Source organism: Penaeus monodon, chromosome 41 (genome assembly GCF_015228065.2).
Source record: "Penaeus monodon isolate SGIC_2016 chromosome 41, NSTDA_Pmon_1, whole genome shotgun sequence".
In the NCBI taxonomy this organism is placed as follows: domain Eukaryota; kingdom Metazoa; phylum Arthropoda; class Malacostraca; order Decapoda; family Penaeidae; genus Penaeus; species Penaeus monodon.
The window spans coordinates 2,779,004-2,801,503 of record NC_051426.1 but is presented as its reverse complement, the minus strand read 5'-3'; the positions used below and the strand labels follow the sequence as shown (position 1 = coordinate 2,801,503).

General features: G+C 40.1%; 1 protein-coding gene across 1 annotated transcript in view; it reads right to left on the bottom strand.

Moving 5' to 3' along the window:
• LOC119598242 overlaps positions 1-20,674 on the bottom strand; it is a 68,833-nt gene extending 48,159 nt beyond the window's left edge. The window contains exons 1-2 of the mRNA XM_037947888.1: positions 20,577-20,674; positions 15,014-15,675 (exon numbers count right to left, since the gene is read on the bottom strand). Of these exons, the coding sequence (XP_037803816.1) occupies positions 15,014-15,104 (91 nt within the window). The 5' untranslated portion in view covers positions 15,105-15,675; positions 20,577-20,674. The remainder of the gene's footprint in view (positions 1-15,013; positions 15,676-20,576) is intronic.
• Between the last annotated feature and the right edge of the window lie 1,826 nt (positions 20,675-22,500).

Below are 22,500 nucleotides of genomic sequence, written 5' to 3'. Positions count from 1 at the left end.
ATATTTTTGTATTTATGTCAGTTTGTGTGTTCACGCATACTAGGAAGACAGCCACACGTCACATGCGGACTCAAATGTACTTTTATAAATGGGACAAGTGAATGCTTACGCGTTTAGACACACACACATACACCACATGCATGTGTGTGTGTGTATACACACACATACATGTATATATGTATATATATATATATATATATATATATATATATATATATATATATGTATATATATATATATATATATGTATATATGTATATATATATATATATATATATATATATATATATACTTTATATATGGATATTATACACACACACACACACACACACACACACACACACACACACACACACACACACACACACACACACACACACACACACATATATATATATATATATATATATATATATATATATATATATATATATAAATACATGGACACACACATACACATATGTATATGTACACACACACACATATGTATATGCACACACACACACACACACACACACACACACACACACACACACACACACACACACACACACACACACACACACACACACACACACGTTCAGATTCCACCCTTCCACGCACGCATCTCGTAGCTCAGCTCAAGCCGCCAAAATTTCAGCTTCCATCTCTTGATAATTGGAGCGTCAGATAATATGTGTCTCTTGGCTTGTCATGTTCATCTTCGCTTGGGGGCCATTTTGTCGCTGTGTGTAAGCGTTGCGTATGGGAGGAACGGATTTTCGAAAAGTGTATTAATAGAGTGTATAGTCGGTGATGTTTGGTGTTGGTGTGGTTCCTTTTCTCTCTCTCTCATTCTCTGTCTTGCTCTCTCTCTCTCTCTCTCTCTCTCTCTCTCTCTCTCTCTCTCTTTATGTCTTGTTCTCCCTTCCCTTTGATTTGTATTTTTAATATATATATTTATTAATTATATATACATATATTTATATATATATATATATATATATATATATATATATATATATATATATATATATATATATATATATATATATATATATATAAACTACAAATACATATTCGATATTGTCCATTAAAGTTTTCATATTTTCGTACCTAGGGATTATCGAATAATTTACTTGTGACCGTTTATCACCGAATTTGTGCCAGTTCTCGCTAGACATAAAAAGTCGGATATTTGATGTTGCTTATAAATTCTGAAGAAGTTCAAATGTTCCGTCTTCTCTCTCTCTCACTGAGTGTGTTTGTCTATTTGTTTATCTATCTGTGTGTGTTCGTCTGCCTATGCATCTATGTATATATAATGTATGGATATGTGTGTATACTATTGACTGTCTAGATGTACGTGTAAGTATACATCCATATATACCTGCCTATACCGACGTATACTTACAGTATGCGGAGAAACAATTAAATAAATGAAAAAAAGACACAGATAAGAGGCGAAAAGTCCCGCCAAAGGCCCAGCCACTCGTGCGTCGCTGCCGAAGATTAATAGAATTTTGAATAAACTGTCATTTTTCCCCTCCTGTTTGTGTACGTCTGTTTTCCTTAGGGAGACAGACGAGCCATAGCACACTTGTCAACACACCGCGTCTTCTTCTTCTTCTCTCTCTCTCTCTCTCTCTCTCTCTCTCTCTCTCTTTTCTTCTTCTTTTTTCTCTTATTTTTTGTTTATTCGTACGTTGTCTTTTTGGAAGTGATCCAATTAACCTTTCGGGTGGCGACGTTCAAGTACTTACTCTCGGTAAGGCGGGGTTGTATAATGGAGAAATGTGAATTATCGTTGAATATAGGAGTGTTGGGAATATCAGTTCACGTTAAAAAGAGTATTTGATTTAGTTTCACGCATTTGTAGTTATTTTCCAGAACGAGATCGTAAAACATAATCTTCGGTGCAGACGATGAATATTAACGTCAACACAACCCGGCGATAAAGATATTCAGAAATCAACTGGCGAAATGAGACTTGGAGTCCGACTGAATTTCCACCGATGTTTACGCTTCAATCAATAAATGGCGACCGTTATATCCCACAGATTCGGATGTTTGCAAACAATAGATAACTAGTGCAAACCGCAGGTCTGGCAGGTGAAATGAGAGGAGGGCGAGCGAGAGAAATTTCAGGTGGGTTTGGAGCCCGATGGAAATTATGGTTGGTGTGCGACCTTGAGGAATTCCCAAAGGGATTCGAACTCTCTGGCGAGTCTTTGTGCGACGCATTTACGAGTCGTTAATGAGGAGAGAAAGAGATGGAATAAAACAGAGATAGGAAGAGGAGAAGAAGAAGAGGAGAAAGGAGTGTGTTTACGAATTGTTAACGGACAGTGAGAATTCGAAATCGAGGACGAGAGAAGACGCAGACTAACACAAACACAAAGAACCGAACAGATAATCAAGAAAAGCAGCAGAAAAAAATGGTAGAAACGTAACTCAAATAGCGAAAAAAGAAGCGGGAGAAAAAAGATAACGATTGTTTTCACAAGATAAAGCCCTCTTACTTATTCCCTCCTCCTCCTCCTCCCCACCGCCGCCAAGTCCTCACTAGTGTAAGTGTGTTTGTGTGTCACCTCACTTACTTACCCCCATACCCCCCTTGGTCCCTCCCCTTCCGCCTTTTATTCTCCACCTGCCATCGTAAAGTACACACATGTACGCACAAAGCTCTTATGTGTGTGGGAATGCCTGGACATGTGTGTGTATATCATATGTTTCAGCGAACGCGCATGTACGCACACAACCGTACACTTGGCACAGCAGGTGTCATTTCTGTCCCTAGGAGTGCCAAATGGAGTACCCATACCCAGGACGAGTGTATGGTATGGCCTACCAACCGTACAGGTGATGAGAAAAAGAGAGAGATAGGATATTAATTTGATTAAATGGCTGGATTAACTTAATTCGGGTATTTTATCTGTAGGGAAGGGGACAGGGGGCAACAATTAAGAAAGTATGTGGTTAACTATAAGCAGCAGGGTTTGAGATTTTTTTTGCTCCCATCTCTCCTCTCTCTCTCTCTCTCTCTCTCTCTCTCTCTCTCTCTCTCTCTCTCTCTCTCTCTCTCTCTCTCTCTCTCTCTCTCTCTCTCCTCCATTCAGAATTTTTTGTAATTGGACTTTTAAAAATTATTTGTGCACGGATATTTACATAGCTATTTAATCACTTTTTTCTTTTTCGTTTTTATCTGTGGGCTTTTAGTTAATTTTTTCAGTCTGTACATTTTTTTCTCTCTCTCCTGCTCGTGCCTAATATCTCTCTTATCTGTTGGCTGTTTAGGGAGGGAGGGAGAGGAACGAAAGCAAGGAAAAGAGAGAGGGGGAGAAAGAGAAAGAGAGTGGGTGAGGGTCAGAGGCAAAGATAGATAAACAGAGTCAGACAGAAGGCAGAAAAAAACTGAAACGAGGAAATGTTATTTTATAAGGGAGGTAGTCAATAAAAAAAATAAATAAGAAAAAAAAAAAAAAAAAAAAAGATAATGACAATGGCCAAGAAGAGCCATACCCCCCCCCCCCCACCAAAGAACGTGAATGGCCTTAAGAAAGTCGTTTGCCCCTCGATGCCCTTGGATGTTAACGTGTTTTGGCGTCTCTGCGTCGAGAATGGCTCTCCTTATGGCACCCGCGGACCTTACTTGCCTTCCGAAACGAAAGTCACCCTATACAGATATACACGGGGACAGATTGATGTATAGATGGTTGGTTGAGAAATGTACAGATATGTGTTTATGTATGTACGTATTTTTGCGTATAAATATAGTGTGTGTGTGTGTGTGTGTGTGTGTGTGTGTGTGTGTGTGTGTGTGTGTGTGTGTGCGTGTGTGCGTGTGCGTGTGCGTGTGCGTGTGTGGAGTTTATATATATACGTCTGCGTGTTTTTGCGTTTTGTCCAAGGGTATTCTCAGACCAATTGCCGTAAATACGTTTATTAAATATTTTGTTAATTCAAACTTTCATTCATACTATAGGTATCGAGATGTTTACGTTACTGAACAACAACCATGCGTTTGTAGTGCATTAACGTGAGCTTATTGATAATTATTATTTAAAAAAACTAAACATTTATCAAACACGTTGTCAAGCAATTGGTCTGAGAACATCTTTGGACGCGCATATTCTCGTTTAATTATCGTCTTAAACCAGCACCCAAAAGTCCTTTATAAGCATAATGGCATGAGGAATATCCCGGGAAAATATCTATTTCTATAATAGTTCAGGCAAGAGATTGCAATGGCAGAACAGCTGTCAAGATGTAGAAAATCGTATCACTTCAAGCACACATACATAAAAAAAAAAAAAAACTCACGAAAAGATACACTTTGTAAACAGGAGTTAGCGTGGGGGATCCGATCCCATCCGTGGGTGACTGAACCCACTGCAGGTGTGATAGCGGATCCCCTAGCGCGCGCCACACGTTCTGTAAGCGTCATCTATCCTTCGCAGGAAAATCTCGTACTTAGGCGCCTTTGTGCGATGCTCTTCCAACAGATGGCGTTGGATGGGGAGGGGGAGGGGGCTAATGTTTTGAGTTTTTCCTCTGATTTTTTTTTCTTTCCCTTTTTCGTCGCTGCCAAGGTATGAAGGAGCCTATTTTCTCCGCCTGTTTAACTCCGCATCAGTTCTCAAAATTTCGGATATTTGATTAACTACCCTTATTTACCACATTGTTTATCTAATAATTTATTTTTTGATAAATCGGAATGTGTTATGTGCTGATATTGGAAAATATCTATTTCTGAAAACTTGAAAAATTCTGACCTTTGTTTTCTGATTTCTCGATTTATACTTTGATGAAGTGATTGCCAAATGTACTTTTTTATTATCATAAAATTACTCTTGATTTAAACCTACTCCCGTATCCCTAGGCGGAATCAGAGGTCTCGAACGAATTTTTTGTTATATATTTTTAAAAATATACTTTTTTATTACACATTTCTGTTTGTAAAGAAATCATTTTGACAATTGAAAAATTTGTCATTTTCGTATTCGTTGCCCGTATTTTACTGCCAAGGTCCTCGCGTTCTCCCAAGAGAGAAAATTTTACGCTGATGCCAAAATCAATATTATTTTCCGAACATTTCTTCATCAACTTTAAATATCTAGCTGAATGAATCCGACCACGATGCTCTAGAAACCTTTGTTCCCTTCTGCTCCTCAGACAAAATGGGAAACGATGCAAAAAGTTCGGAGATTCGACGGCTCGACACGGCAAAGTACCCTACGTTCGAAACCATGAGTAACGACTTCGCGCGTTCGGTTACCTATGACAGCGTGACAAACTGCCAAAGAACGAGGCGCTGATAGTGATAGATTTGGCTGTATTATTCTGCCTCGCGAACGTCACACTAATTGGTTTACTATCCTAGATGCAAGACGAGTGATCTTATTTTACACTTGTGATTCCCTTAATCGGGGCTAAGGCGATGCCCCGGGGTTTGGCAGACCCACCGAATCGGACGCCCTTCCCAACGGCGGCCATTTCCACCTCGGGGACGCGAACGCATAGCCTCTTTACAGCGAGCGAGCGTGGGTGCACCGAACCACCCACGGCTGCAGCTAATGCAAGATTGATGGAGCGAAGGAAGGTGACACGAGCCAAGTGTGAAGATCGATTTATGGTCGATGCGTAATTATTCCGTCGGGACTTTGTTGAAATAAGCATATACTTTCTGGGTCACAAAGTAAAGGTAGTCTAGCCGCAAACACCTACACTCACTGGATAACGATATGTAACCCCACCAACAAAACGATACCAAGAATATAAACGTATATTCTGTCATCTTACATAAACACACACACACACACACACACGCACGCACGCACGCACACACACACACACACACACACACACACACACACACACACACACACACACACACACACACACACACACACACACTCCCTCTCCCTGTCTCCCTCTCCCTCTCCCTCTCCCTCTCCCTCTCCCTCTCCCTCTCCCTCTCTCTCTCTCTCTCTCTCTCTCTCTCTCTTTTAATCACATGCACAAAAACACACACACACGCACGCACACATATATAGACTACAAATACATATTCGATATTGTCCATTAAAGTTTTCATATTTTCGTACCTAGGGATTATCGAATAATTTACTTGTGACCGTTTATCACCAAATTTGTGCCAGTGCTCGCTAGACATAAAATGTCGGATATTTGATGTTGCTTATAAATTCTGAAGAAGTTCAAATGTTCCGTCTTCTCTCTCCTACTGAGTGTATTTATCTACTTGTTTATCTATCACACACACACACACACACACACATTTTTCACTTGCATTATATTTACATCTCTTATTAGGAAAGTTGAGTGTGGTATAGACATGGTAAGTCTTTATCCCCAGCCGCAGCCAGGGCTTCGGAGACCAGCACCATCCCTGGAGAAAAATACTAATAACTTCAGGGAACAACGTCACTCATTTCTCATTCTGAAAAGGGACCAGCCCCTCAATTTGCTGTCCATTAGTTTGTCTTCGTGGCATGTCGTGGACCGAAAGCAGTTAATGGAATTCTTCTGAAGCACTCCCTTCCTGCCCCCCCCCCCTCTCTCTCTCTCTTTGTGTGTGTGTGTGTTTGTGTGCGTGTGTGTGTCTGGTTTTGACTGCTTTTTTGTCACACTCATAAGTAAGTAAACCTGCTTAGCTACATTTTTATATCAAATGCATATATATATATATATATATATATATATATATATATATATATATATATATATATAAAATATATATATATATATAATATATATATATATATATACTTTATATATACTTTATATATATATATATATATATATATATATATATATATAATATATATATGTGTGTGTGTGTGTGTGTGTGTGTGCAAAATTTGAAGAAAACAATGCAAAATCACGTCCTAAACAACCTGCATTTTTGTAATTTACCATGAAAAAATATACAATATATCCTTTACCATACTACTTCTGCATGTGTGAAAACAGCGCGCGAAAACACGCACATAAAGAAAATGGAGAGGAGGATCCGATCCCATCCGTGGGGCATTAAACCTCCTGCAAGCGCGTGCCACATGCCCTGTTAGCCCTACCCATCCTTCGTAGGATGCTCATATATAGACTTTGAATACTTTCCTTTATCGTTTATTCATTTTTACGTCTTTATTCCCTCCTTTATATCAGAACCCTGCAGATCAGTGGATCCTAATTGGACAGTCGCGATCGCAAATGGAATGGCAGCGAGTTAGCAGGGGGGCGCAAAGTCTTTCGGAAAACTGCCATCCGTTAGTCAGTGGTTATATTTAAAACATATTGTGAAGCATTGTCTTTAGGGAATATTAGGTAAATAAATACAGATGAATTTTCTTTTTCTTTACTGATAGTAACGTTGTTATTATTATATATACGAAAAGTGGGAGGATAGCTCTTGAAAAAATGTCGAGAAGTTGCAGATGAGTCGGAAGGTCGAAAAAGGGGTCGCGAGTGTTTTAAAAAATCTTCTGATATAAGAACAAAGGGTTTAGGATATGAATACAATACAAAATGTTATATGCGTATAATATACATTTTGTTAACATAAAACACGTAATACTTTCGTCCTTTCCAGATACAATAACGTGTTCACATTATGTGTATCATACTTTGAAAATATTCACGCTCTTCTTAATGACAGAATAAGAACAAGGCTTAATACAATGTTATTTTGTGAACGCCTTCCCTCTGCAATGTTAAATATCTTGCTGGACAAATTAGGTAAGGTGCCACAGACCACAACTACGATGCCCTAAAAACCTTTGTTTTCTTCTAACCTCAAATTCAACCAGGGAAAATTAACAGACAAAAAGTATAGAATCGACGGCTCGGCATATGGTCGCGTGAGTGTTTGTATAGGCCTGTGCTAACATACCCCTATATTCCATACACCTTTATCTTCCCACTAACGAAGAAAATCGAGTAATACTAACTTTAACCGTGCCTTTATATATATCCACCACGAACCAGGGATAAGGGGACTCCCAACGCCATCCAATGGGAAAGAGAGAGAGGAGGGAAAGGGAGAAAGAGAGAGAAAGAGATATATAAAGAGAAAGGGAGAGAAAGTAATGACCCCAGGGAAGCAACGTCGCTCGTTTCTCATTCTGAAAAAGGACCAGCCCCTCAATTTGGTGTCCATTAGTTCACCCTTACGACATGTCAAGGGCCGATGGCAGCTTATGAAATTCTTCAGGTTGTGTATGGTGTCTCTTCCTGTCTCCCTCTCCTCTTTCATCATTTTCGTTCTTTAGTCTTCTCTGCCTCTTTGATAATCTCTCTCTCTCTCTCTCTCTCTTTCTCTTTCTTTCTCTTTTTTCTCTTTCTCTCTCCTTCTCTCTTCTCTTTTCCATCGCCCTCTATTTCTCCCTCATTTCCACCTTTCCTCCCCCCCCCCACCTTCTCTCTCTCTCTCTCTCTCTCTCTCTCTCTCTCTCTCTCTCTCTCTCTCTCTCTCTCTCTCTCTCTCTCTCTCTCTCCCTCTCCCTCTCCTCTGCCCCCCTTCTCTCTCTCTCTCTCTCTCTCTCTCTCTCTCTCTCTCTCTCTCTCTCCTTTCCTCTACCCTCTCCCTCTCTTCCTCTCTATTTATTTGTCTATCCCTGTTTGGAGGGGCAGACAAATAATTATGTAGGGGTTCATTTGTATGAAGATATACTAGTATATCAATATACATTTTAGCACAGATCTGTGTGGTTTAAGAGAGTGGGAGTGAGTGAGTGAGTTGAAAGAGAGAAAGGTAGAGAGAAAAAGAAAAACAGAAAATGACAAGAAAGGATGAAAAAAAAATCAAAACAAAAATAGACGCTATAAACGATATCACATGACCCGCAAAATCACGCCGAGAGACTAACAGATGGCGCCACCCTCGTGTTTCTTTTTCGCCTTTTTTGCGCTCATTTTCTCCCTCCAGCAGAGTCGTTAGGTTGGCGACGTAATCGTTCCTCTTCTCTCTCTCTCTCTCTCTCTCTCTCTCTCTCTCTCTCTCTCTCTCTCTCTCTCTCTCTCTCTCTCTCTCTCTCTCTCTTTCTCTTTCTTTCTCCTTTTCCATCGCCCTCTCTTTCTCCCTCGTTTCCACCCTTCCTCCCCCCACCTTCTCTCTCTCTCTTTCTCTCCTTCTCTCTCTTTCTTTCCTTCTCTCTCTTTCTTCCATTCTCTCTCTCTCTTTCTCTCCTTCTCTCTCTCTCTTTCTCTCCTTCCCTCTCTTTCTCTCCCTATTATCCCCCCCCCCAACCCCCAACCTCACTCACAAACAAACTTCAATCACATCGCTGGCAACTCTCGGTCATCTGCGGTCATTCATCTACGCTCTATTTACTGATGACAGCATATGCTAATGTTGGTCAGCGTCGCCAAGCATGTGTCATTGACGGCTGAAGTAAAAAAAAAAAAAAAAAAGGGGGTAGAAATTGCAACGCTGTCTTCGTCGTTGGTAGGTTAACCGCGCTTTAATGCAGGGAGGCGATTGGCCGTCCTCGGGAGAGCTCTCTGGCGGTCCATCGATCAAGATGTTACCTTATTTCTATTTCGGGCAAGGGGCAGACAGATACACACATGCACATGCACACACACACACACACACACATATGCACATGCACACACACACACACACATATGCACATGCACACACACACACATGCACATGCACATGCACACACACACATACACACACACACATACACACACACACATATCCACACACATACACACACACACACACACACACACATATCCACACACACACACACACACACACACACACACACACACACACACACACACACACACACACACACACACACACACACGTACGCGCGCGGACCGAATAAAATCCACACATTATCAACGAATTCTGCGGGGGAAAAGTGCCACATCAAAAATAATTCGGGGACGTTTAATAATATCCGTCTAATGGAGCGGACTTTCGCGCCAATTCGGCAAAGCGCTAGATGGCAGCACCGGCAACTGTCACGTGATTAATTAACACGACACTTCCCCCTGACATTCGCTAAATTAACAAGGAACGCGTTAGTTCTTCCCTGCATTACATGAAAGAGAAGTTTCCACATGTCAGATTCAATATGAGCAATATGAAAATTGCACGTTCAGTGTGACTATAGTGGTAAGTGCATTTCGTTGCCCGATAATCAGCAACCATCAGCTCATCTTGTGCGAATTTTTATTATTATTATTACTGTTATCATCATCATCTTTATTATTATTGTCATCATTACTCTTATTATTATTTCCATAAATATTTATTCTTATCTAAATCCTATATTTCTACTTTCAATCTCTTTCCCACTTTTGTCTGTCTATTTATGTATCTATCAACCCATTAATCCACCTATCTATCTATTTATATATGTATCTATCTGTCGCCGCCCCCCCCCCTTCTTCCCTTTCCTCCCTCTCTTTATTCCTCTCTGTCCGTTCCCACCGCAAAACCAAGATGCCCCTTATCACACACATGGCCGGCCAGATCAATGTAATAAAGGGCCGTGACACCAAAAAAGCATTACATCAACCGCTGTACTAACAGATGATTAACACAGCTGCTGCAAAGCGTCCAAGGCGACGGAGTAATTCTGTGATAAGGAGACCGACAGAAAGGGAGAGAGGGAGGGAGGGAGGGGTAGGGAAGGGGGTAAGTGGGTGGATGAGGTGAAGGGGGGGAGAGGAGATAGGGGATGAGGGGGAGAGAAGGAAAAGGGAGGGAGAGAGGGAGCAAGAGAAAGGAGGGGAGGGAACAAGCGAGATAGATAGAGAGAGAGAGAGAGAGAGGTTGATATGATAATTTTTATTTTCAGGACAGTGTACATGCCCTGCAAAAAGCCCGGATAAGATGCTATAGCATCTATCCCAACTGGCTGTTTCTATTTATGTAGAAGGCTATCAGTCAGCCATTAGTTCTACATGCGTGAAGGGCTGTGCCATTTTGCTTACATTATTCTCATATAATCTAGTCAACAACAAAAAAACTAACTTTTATATCACTAATTACACCGAAGATAAGATTACTGTTTATAATAAAATTCATGTAATCAGTAGGTGCTGGTCTCTGGGCAGTGTAACTTGATCGATAGGATGCAGTTTTCGAGCAACAAAGTAAGTAATGTGTAAGATTGTGCGACCTGGACGCCTTGCACATTTTGCAGTGGTGATATGAAACTGGCTTTAATTCCAAGAAAGAGAGAGAGAAAGAGAAAGGAACACAGACAGACAGAGGATAAAAAATGCAATATAGATGATGTGACTCTGCGGCAAATATATCACAGAGAAACAAATAAGGCTATATGGATAAATAATAAATTAATTAATTTATTACTTGATCGATAAATAGGTAGATGTGTAAGGCGATAGACATCCGTTAAATCATAGTTCTTTTGTTTTGCTATCCCATCCTCCCATCTCTTGAATCCGTAGTTGATTATCGATATTCGACATTAAAGAACCAGTCATTGATTATAAATATTTGAGGAATAAGTTATGAGGGAAGTATAGCAGAGAATTCGACTGCATTTGGTGGAGAAATCTATTACAGATTTTAACGAAATACTTCAGTATATGTTCGAGCGACCACGTGAGAACCTGCCGCCATTTTGTTTTTCGTTTTCTTCTTTCTGGCTCCGTGTGTGTGTGTGTGCGCGCGCGCGGGTGTGTGTGTGTGTGTGTGTGTGTATGTGTGTGTGTGTGCGTGTGTGTGTGTGTTGGTGTGTGTTCGTTCGTTCGTGTCCCTGTGTACGAGAATATACACTCTTTTCGCTTTAACAGCCAACTAAATCGAGATCCCTTCAGCGCCAAGAGAATTGACCGCTGTTTGTTGACATCTTCCTCATTGAAGGATTGAGCTTGATTCGGTCCTTGACGCTTGGCTGCTGCTGATTGGCGAATCGTCGCGAATGAAGATTAACCTCTTTTTTCGCGTGCTCTCCTGATTTTTTTTCTTCCTGTTTTTTATTTTTTTTACATTGTCCGTATGGTACATTATTCTCCTACGACACTGCTCGTACGTTTGCTCGCGCGCGCGCGTGTAAATATATAAATATATATATATATATATATATATATATATATATATATATATATATATATATATATATATATAATTTATGATTAAAAAAAAAAAAAAAAAAAAAAAAAAAAAAAAAAAATATATATATATATATATATATATATATATATATATATATATATATATATATCACGCATCATTGGCCCACTGTCAACACGCATTTTCCAGTCCCATTCCACTGAGTCGCTCACCCATTTCCTAGCCACTGACGCTGACTACGCACCAGAGTTGGCTCCTTGGAGAAAATCCCAGCAGCACGGCCGCCTTCAGCCCAAGAGTGACGGCCGAGCTCCCGAATCCCCTTCAGTTTACAGTAGTTGTTATGAAAAGCGTGTAGGCAGGCAAGGGCAACATTGCTTTAACCTTGTTCCAGGTAAGAATATACCTCAGTACGGTGCATAGGGGAGCTCATAAAAGGAGGAGGTGGTGGTGGTGGTGGTGGTGGTGGTGGTGGTGGTGGTGGTGGTGGTGGTGGTGGAGGAGGAGAAAAAGAAGAAGAAGAAAGGTCATGTTGTAGCCACAGTAAGCTTTCATATTTTCAGGATGGATATTTTCGTACATCAATGGCTCCTCGCTATTCACCGCCAGAAACCACTTCATTTATCTAAATTCCCAATTGATATCCCAGGTTTTGAAGTCTGTTTACTCAACAAGTGTTTTTTTTATGACTAACAGCAAACTCGCTTTCCCATTTTTTATATCTCAGCTGAAAAGCGCTTGTAACTGACAATGGTATTAAAAAAATAATAATAATAAAAAATAAAAGATATTTATCTATAACAATTTTTTTTAACGAGTATTTACACATTTTGTGCTGGCGTCTTCTGAAATGTTCAACACTGATCTCAAGTAAGTAATAACTTGAATAAACATGTCCATTTCGCTTCAATTTTGTAAAATTTCTACCCGGCCGCAGAATTATAGAAGCGAATGGAGACTTTTTTTTTCTTTTTACGATCCATCTTAGCATAATCGGCTCTTGATCCCAATCGCATCCAAAGATTTTATTTGTAAATACATCGCATCCAACGCCTTTTTTTCTCTAACTTTTTATTGGTGATGTAACGTATAAGAAATATGCAAACCAACATATAGTTCGCCATTTCCATCAACTACAGCCATTATTTCTGTCTTTGTAGCCGTGATTAGCAACCCTTGTTACACACATTATTTATGATAGCCATTAACCAAAATCAAACTGGCTATATATTCTCGTTTCTCAGCGGTGATGGCCTCTGTAAAGCAACAATTGAAGATTTCACGTTAAAACCGTAATCTCATCTTCTTCATACATACATACATACATATATATATATATATATATATATATATATATATATATATATATATATATATATATAACAGCTAGCAAATTATATGTTATTTACTTTAATAACCCACTCCATTGCCACACGTGGTACTTCCCTACTAACTTGCCTCTTCTCTGGTGCTGTTTTTAAGTTCGAAAGAGGTCTTATTCTATTATATTTGAAAGATATCTATTAAAAGATTTAAAGAGAAACAACGGGAGAGGCAAAGACAGAGACAGAGACAAAATCAGAGACAAGAGTAAAGATAGGAACAGACACAGAGGCAGAGGAAAAGAAATAGACGAAGACGGAGGCGGAAACGAAAACAGAAACAGAGAGAGAGAGAGAGAGAGAGAGAGAGAGAGAGAGAGAGGGAGGAGAGAGAGAGAGAGAGAGAGAAAGAAAGAAAAGGACGCAGTAAGTACCTGCAGGTTTTTTTTTTTTTTTGCGGGTACTCACTAATGTATACCCTTTAATCAGCGGAGAGTGTTCATCAGAAGTCTCATTGTAAGCTAAATATACGCACAAACAGACAACCATTCGCAATGTGACGTCACAGAAAGGGAGTTGATGATTATTAATGAGATCCAGATGTACGATGACACAGGTGCTCACCTTGGTCATAAAGGCGAGAATCACCTTGTTTATCGCTTTATATCGGCCTTAATGATAGGTAAACAGCGTGCGCGCCAGGAGTAAAGTGCGACAAGAACAAAAAATATAGAATAATAAAAAAATAATAAAAAAGAAAGTGATTTGTTCGAACTCCAGTTATTAATAATTCTCTTAGCGGAATCGGTTGTTAAAACCTAGTAACGGAGATCAAAATGCAACACAGATGTGGTTTATTATTTGTTCTTAAGGGACATGCTGAACCACCTGTGACAGTTCGAACCAGCTGTCAATAGTTCATATCAGATGGTACAGCCATAAAACAGAACGAGAACGATTGTTTAAATGCTTCTTGTCATCGAAACGGTATAGCACTGTTAGTGAAGAATCATTCCAACAAAGCATACAACGTTGTCTGTTATAATGACCATACTATAACAATCTATAACTGGTATTTAATTGATGAACTGATACGGTTAACTGAAGAATTAAAGAAACAAGTTTATGGAGGCATGCGGTGATGCAGGGACACGAGAAATGATGGATGGCATAGGCCTATCTTTTTCTGGTAAGTGGGGGGGGGGGGAGTGGCGTTGATGTATGTGCTATACGTAATAGCCGTTCCTTCAGCCTTGTAATCTATACGTGTCGTGTTATTTATGAGGAGTCTGGTATTCACATATATTTATAAATAAATATATATATATATATATATATATATATATATATATATATATGTGTGTGTGTGTGTGTGTGTGTGTGTGTGTGTGTGTGTGTGTATTCAAATATCTATCTATCTATTCATATATATATATATATATATATATATATATATATATATATATATATATCGTCTTTATTTGATTAATTCTCAATCCATTTACCTTATCTTTCTCTCTGCCTTACCCACGCTGCCTCCTTTTCTCCGTCACTCAGCTTCACTCATCCCGACGCCCCGCAGTGACTCAGGTAATTTCTGGCTCGTCATAGCTAATTAACTCACCTGGAAGCGAAGTCGCCGGTGGGATGAAGAACAGCGCCGTTAGGATGAGAATGTAAGAAATCACTGTTTTGTTTTTCTTGTGAAATTCCATTGTTTTTATTTGTGTTGCGAGAAAGCGTTGGTTTGAGTTTTGAATATTGAAACTGTTTGGTTATTTTAATTTTTTTTACGGTCACTCGTTTTCTGTTTTTAGGTGTGGGTCACCGTTTTCTTTCCTCTTTTGATACGTTTCATTTTTTTCTGTCAAATGTACGAATGTTTGATATTTTGTTTTCTTCTTTCTCACTGTTTTATTGTATTATTTCATTTCATTTCTTTATCTTACCGTTTATTTTCTTTTTGTTTCACTGTTTTATTTTTTTTCACTGATTTTTTTCACTCTGAGTTATCTAAATATTTTCTTCATCCATGCTGTTTCCTCCGTATCATCCATTTTTACATTCTTCTTGATTTTCTAATAAGCATCACGTCTTTCTCAAGAACCATTGTTATTTTTTGTTAACTTTCACTAATTACAATTAATCGTCTGACCCTGTTGTTAAAGTCACGTGATTTTGAAGGTCACAAAATACACACGTATATCTATAGATGTCAGTTTTAGTCAACGATCATTCACAAAAGAAATTGATATCAGATATATATTTTTTTCGTAAAAGAAGAACCTGAAAACGGAAGAAATTGTTAGTCATAGTTCCATAATCGTAAATATTTCATTGAGAGTGGCAAAGGAAAACCATCGGAAATTTTGCGAAACAATTTGCGAGATCGGGAGTGATAGAGATAAAGATATAGACAGATACGCACACGCACACGCGCAGGCACGCACGCACGCACGCACACACGTACGCACGCACACACACACGTACGCACGCACACGCACACACACACACACGTACGCACACACACACACACACACACACACACACACACACACACACACACACACAGACACACACACACAGAAAGAGAGAGAGAGAGAGAGAGAGAGAGAGAGAGAGAGAGAGAGAGAGAGAGAGAGAGAGAAGAGAGAGAAGAGAGAGAAGAGAGGGAGAGAGAGAAGAGAGAGGGGAGAGAGGAGAGAAAGGAGAGAGAGAGAGAGAAGTGGGGAGGGAGGAGAGAGAGAGAGAGGGAGGAGAGAGAGAGAAGTGGGGAGGAGAGAGAGAGAGAGAGAAGTGGGAGAGAGAGAGAAGAGAAGTGGAGAGAGAGAGAGAGAGAAGTGGGAGAGAGAGAGAGATAGAGAAAGACAGAGAAAGAGAAAGAGAGAGAGAGAGGGAGAGAGAAAGAGAAAGAAAGCGAAAAAGAAACGGACAGACAGGCAGACATACAGAGAGAGCCACCTAGAGCAGACACTCATAGAGATACTAGAACGCCCGTGTAGCGAGGAAGTCCAACACATTCTTTCCCCTCTTTTTTCCCCTTCGTGGGCGGACTCGGGCTATCCGGAGAGCACGGGGGGGGGGGGAGATCAAAGAGGAGATACGGTAGGACAAGGGAGGAGGGCGGGGGAGGGGGAGAGGAAGGGATGAGGGGAGAAGGGGCGAGGGATGAAAGGGGGAAGAAAAGGGGGAGAAGGGGTGAGGGGAGAAGGGGCGAGGGATGAAAGGGGGAAGAAGGGGGGGAAGGGGCGAGGGATGAAAGGGGGAAGAAGGGGTGAGGGGAAGGGGCGAGGGATGAAAGGGGGAAGAAGGGGTGAGGGGAGAAGGGGCGAGGGATGAAAGGGGGGGAAGGGGCGAGGGATGAAAGGGGGAAGAAGGGGAGAGTGGAGAAGGGAAAGGGATGGGGGTGGGGGGGGAAGGGACTGAAACGAGGAGAAGGAAAGGGAAGGGGAAAAAAAGGAAAAGAAAAGAGAAAAAGACAAGAAAAGAAAGAAAAGAAAAAGAAAAAGAAAGGAGACGCGAGAAAAGAGAAAACACGATATATGAGATGAGAGAAAAGAGGTAGAAAAATGAAATATGGGAAAAGGGAAAAGAAGTAGAAGAGAGATACGAGTGCCAACGAAGATAGGAGAAGGGGAGATGGTAGAAGAGACCCGCGGATATAAAATAATGCAGAAGGGGAGACGAATATGAGATATGCAAAGAAGGAGAGAGCAAAGAAGGGGAGACGAATATGAGATATGCAAAGAAGGAGAGAGCAAAGAAGGGGAGACGAATATGAGATATGCAAAGGAGAGAGCAAAGAAGGGGAGACGAATATGAGATGCAAAGAAGGAGAGAGCAAAGAAGGGGAGACGAATATGAGAGATGTATGAAGCGAAGACAGGCACAAAAAGATATAAGAGAGAGCGGAGAGTCGGATGAATAGAGATCTGAGAGGACGAAGACGGGAAGAAGGGAGAAGAGATGACTAAGGGGAGACGAGAAGAAGGGAGAAGGGATAACTAAAGGGAGACAGAAGAGAGGAGAGATTAGAGGGGAGACAGAGGGAAAAGAGGTGTGAGGGGAGACTGAGAGGAGGGAGAAGGAGAGATCTGAGGGGAAAAAGAAAAAAGAAGATAGATGTGGGGGAAGCAGAGAGAGAAAAAAAAGTAGAAAGAAAAGCTCTGAGGGGAGACAAAGAAAAAGGGTTAAAGAGAGACACAGAAAATGGGGAAAAGATACTTGACTGGAGAAAGGGAGAAGGGAGGAAAGAGACACAGAAAAGGGAAGAGGAGAACTGAAAGGGAGATAGGGAGGGGGGGGGGGAGTGAATCTCAATGTTCCGACGTAGCTGTGGCTCATGAGGGCAGAGCAAGGGATTGGGTTTTATCCCTCCTGAGCATGGGGAGGAGGAGGAGGAGGAGGGGGGGGGGGAGGAAGAGGAGGAGGAGGAGGAGGTGGTGGAGGAGGAGGTGGAGGAGGAGGGAGGAGGAGGAGGTGGTGGAGGAGGAGGAGGAGGAGGAGGAGGGGGAGGGGGAGGAGGAGGGGGGGGGGAGGAGGAGGAGGAGGGGGAGGCGGGGGAGGGGGGTGAGGAGGAGGAGGGGAGGAGGAGGAGGAGGAGGAGGAGGAGGAGGGAGGGGGGGATTAGGAGGAAGAGGAAAAGGAAAAGGAGGAGGAGGAGGAGGAGGGGAGTAGGAGGAGGAGGGGGGAGGAGGAGGAAGAGGCTGTAAGATGAGGAGGAGGAAGGGAAGGGGGGGAGGAGGAGGAGGAGGAGGAAAAGGAAGAGGAAGAGGAAGAGGAGGAAAAGGAGCAGGAGGAAGAGGATGTAGATGATGATGATGATGATGATAATATAATAATGATAATAATAAAAATAATAATAATAATATAAGTGATGGTGATAATGATAGTAATGATAATAATAGTAATAATGATAATAACATTATTATTCATAATAATAACAATGATATTAATAACAATAATGTTAGCAACAATAATGATAATAATAATGAGAATGAAAGTAAAAGTCACAGTAACATATATATATATATATATATATATATATATATATATATATATATATATATATATATATATATATATATTTCTTTCTTTCTTTCTTTCTTTTAACGGTAGGTTCATGTCTGAGCCGCCGTGGTCACAGCATGATACTTAATTGTAGTTTTTTCATGTTGTGATGCTCTTGGAGTGAGTACGTGGTAGGGTCCCCAGTTCCTTTCCACGGAGGGTGCCGGTGGTACCTTTTTATTTCTTTAGGTAATCATTCTCTCTATTTATCCGGGCTTGGGACCAGCACTTGACTTGGGCTGGCCTGGCCACCCAGCGGCTAGGCAGGCAATCGAGGTGAAGTTCCTTGCCCAAGGGAAACAACGCGCCGGCCGGTGACTCGAACCCTCGAACTCAGATTGCCGTCGTGACAGTCTTGAGTCCGGCGCTCTAACCATTCGGCCACCGCGGCCCCATGATATATATATATATATATATATATATATATATATATATATATATATATATATATATATATATATATATTTATCAATCTATCTATCTGTCTGTCAATCTGTCTATTTATCTATCTATATATAATTATAATTGCAGTAATTTTATAACTTTATAAGATTATAACAGGATGATTCAAAAGTAGAAATAAATGTAATGATGATAATGTTACTACTAATAAAAGTAATGGTCATAATGATGATAATCGTTTTTTATCATGATTATTAGTAAGATTTATACTAATGATATTAATATGACAGCAACAACAACAACAAAACAAAATAAAAAAAATAATAACAATATTAATAATGGTACAACTACCACTAATACTAACAATATTGATAAAAATGATAGTTATGATAATAACAATAACAGCAATGATAATAATAACAATGACGATGATAATAATGATGCGAACATCATTAATAACAATAATGATATTATGATGATGGTGATGATGATGATGATGATAATAATAAAAAAATTGTAATAATAATAATGATAATAATAATAATAATAATAATAATAATAATAATAATAATAATAATAATAATAATAATAATAATAATAATAATAATAATAATAGTAATAATAATGACAATATTAACAATGAAAGTAAGGAAAAAAAATGATAATGACAATATTAACAAAGATAATAATGCTAATGCTAATAATAACAATAATAATGACAATATGAACAACAATAATAAGGAAAATAATAATAATAAAAAAACGACATTAACAATGGTAACAACAATAAATTCGCCATTATTATCATTATTGCTGATCCCGACTTTTGTTAATCAAAATCTACATCTACCAAGTGAAAATCAACAGGCTGTTTTCCATTTTATTTATCTGTCGTTATTTTTTGCATATTTCACCTTATTTTAACACCTTTGCTTGTTATGATCCTTTACTCCACAATTACACAGGCTTGATTTCCAGTCAATATCTGTTGATTGGTTATGGAAAGTAATTAAAAACTTTTTTTCAATTACAAAAAAAGCACATATACACCAATATTCGAAGATGTATAAATGCATAGAAAATATAAACACCAGTATTCGGATATTTTCCAACTCATTCATTATTATCAACATCGTTACATTTTAAATAGTTTTGTTTTGCGTAACTATTTCTACATTTATTTTTTTTTTTCTATGTGTATTCATCTTCGCCGATCTCTTTCAACGTTCAGATCGACTTTACTCATATGAAAATAATCGTAATGATTATAATAACTCAGCTAAAAGGAAAACATTATTTTGATCTTCCGTTTTGGAAATGTCATTCCGTGATGTGCGCTTTAAAATATATACTTTTTGCTAATATAATTTTTATTAATTTTCTGCGTCATTTTTCACTACTCTTAGTTTTTGTATATCATTTATTATCACAATTTTTTTTTCTTGTTCACTTTTGCCTGTTACATTTCGTAGTGTTAAAAACGTATTGCTATTTCTTATGTATGTTTTATGTTTTTTTTCGGTCAAATTTTAGACCTTTTTGTCACAGTCCATCACCACTTTGATATCGCTTTGTGTAATACGTCACATTTTCATCATAAATTATATTTTATGAGTGAATACATGAATGAATGAATATCACCAGTCGCACTAAAATCCACAACGATTTCCAGTTTTCACTTTTTTTTTATAGTAAGCGAGAGCGAAAGTGTTCACCTTCACTCTTGCCCGCGAGGGGTATGGGTGCCCGGCGCGACCTCACTCAACACGTGACAAACTGGCACTGGAGAGCCATGCCACTGCGCGAGTTCCCGGCGATGCCACAGGGCCTTGCTGGCTGCCCGATGGACCCGTCTTCACAGTTGGCACCCGCTGGCACTCCGCCCAGCGCCGCCAATCACCTCGCGCGCCTTTTGTTTTGTGTCCCTTCCATCCCGACCGCGCATTTTCAGACACTCTTAGGCGAAAGACCGATGGAAAATCGCCGTTGTATCTGGTGGGACTTTCGTTATATGCCGGAGCCAATCGCGGCGGTCATAGATTCCCCGAATAACGAAACGACCTTCGTCCCGTGTGACAATGGTAACGCTGCGGATAGTTCACAATACCGCCGCCAGATGTCACCAGCGCCGCCGCTACCACTCTATCTTCACGACCTGCGCTGTCACCACCTATATATATACTCTTCTACTTCGAGAGATAAGTTGATGGATAGAGAAAGAGATAGACAAATTCGGATGGCTGGAAAGATTGATTGACAAGGCGATGAGGAGGAGAGGGAGATGACGGGATGGAGGGGGAAATGTGGAAAGACGTGAAAAATGATATGTGAAAACCTGTTTATATACACACAGACACGTTCATGCACACACGTACAGTACGTACACATCCATGCAAATATACATTTACACACACACACATAGGCGCACGCACGCAAATAGGCGCAAGCACGCACATATATACACGCCTCCTCTCTTTTTCTCCCCCACTAACTTTCCCTTTCCCGCTCTGCCACCTCCTCTCACTCCAAAAGCTTCCTTAAATTGCCTCCTTCCCTCCCCCACTTGAAGCCCTCCATCTTCCTCCTCGTACTTCCCTCCTCGTCCTCCTGACCCCCCCCTCCTTCGCTTCCTTATCCCTCCCACATCCCCCATTTTTCTCACCATCACCCCTCCCCTTTCCCTCTCTTCCCCCTTTTCTTCTATGTCTCCTTCCCCTTCCATTTTCCCTTTCTCCTTTCCTCTATAAGTTCTCTTTCTCCTCCCCTTTCCTTATCTTGCACCTTCCTCATTAACCTCCCCCCCCCTCGGAGGATAAATGTATATAAACTGACGGTCTAACTTGCCTCGAAGAAGAATGATAATAACTGCAATAGTAGTAAAAATGACAACATTAATGGTAATAACAGGTTTCCAATAGGTTGGGGATATGATTTTATGCGGGCCTTTAGTTTTGTCACCGCGCTGATCGCGTCCCATGCGGCCGATGCAAAACAGGCCTTGACGATGGCGAACCCGATCCGCGACCGTCTTTCCTGTTTGCATCCTGTGCCCCACTTCCATCCCGAACACCCCGCATTTAATAACTCTTAGCGAAGAACAGGATGAAAGAAATTCTTTGGTATCGTTGGATACATTCTTCGTATATGTGACATCCCCATTTCATAGAAACGACTTCTCCGGCTGAAATGACTCGAGTACACAGCGTAAGTCAACGAGGACGCGAACATAATAGATGCTGTAATATGAATAATCTACACGAAATATTGAGGATAAAATAAATAGAAAATTATGCTGAAAATTGATTAAAGTATATACGAAAAGGCAGTGACGAACGGAGGATAACGAACGAAACACATGCGAAAACTGTTATATAAATGATAAGTCATATGATAACGTAGTATAATCCCTAAATATACCAAATAGGACTCGCAATAGATGCTTAATGCCGTGTATCTCATTTTTTTTATTAATTATCCCTATTTCCTCGAATCAGCGACTCCACCAAAATCCTTGAATATGATTTTGAAGACAATTTTACGTTACTGCACAAACGGCAATGACTCTATCGCATAACACACACCACACACACCACCACACCACACCGAACTCATTATCCCTCTCCAATCATCTATAGTTTC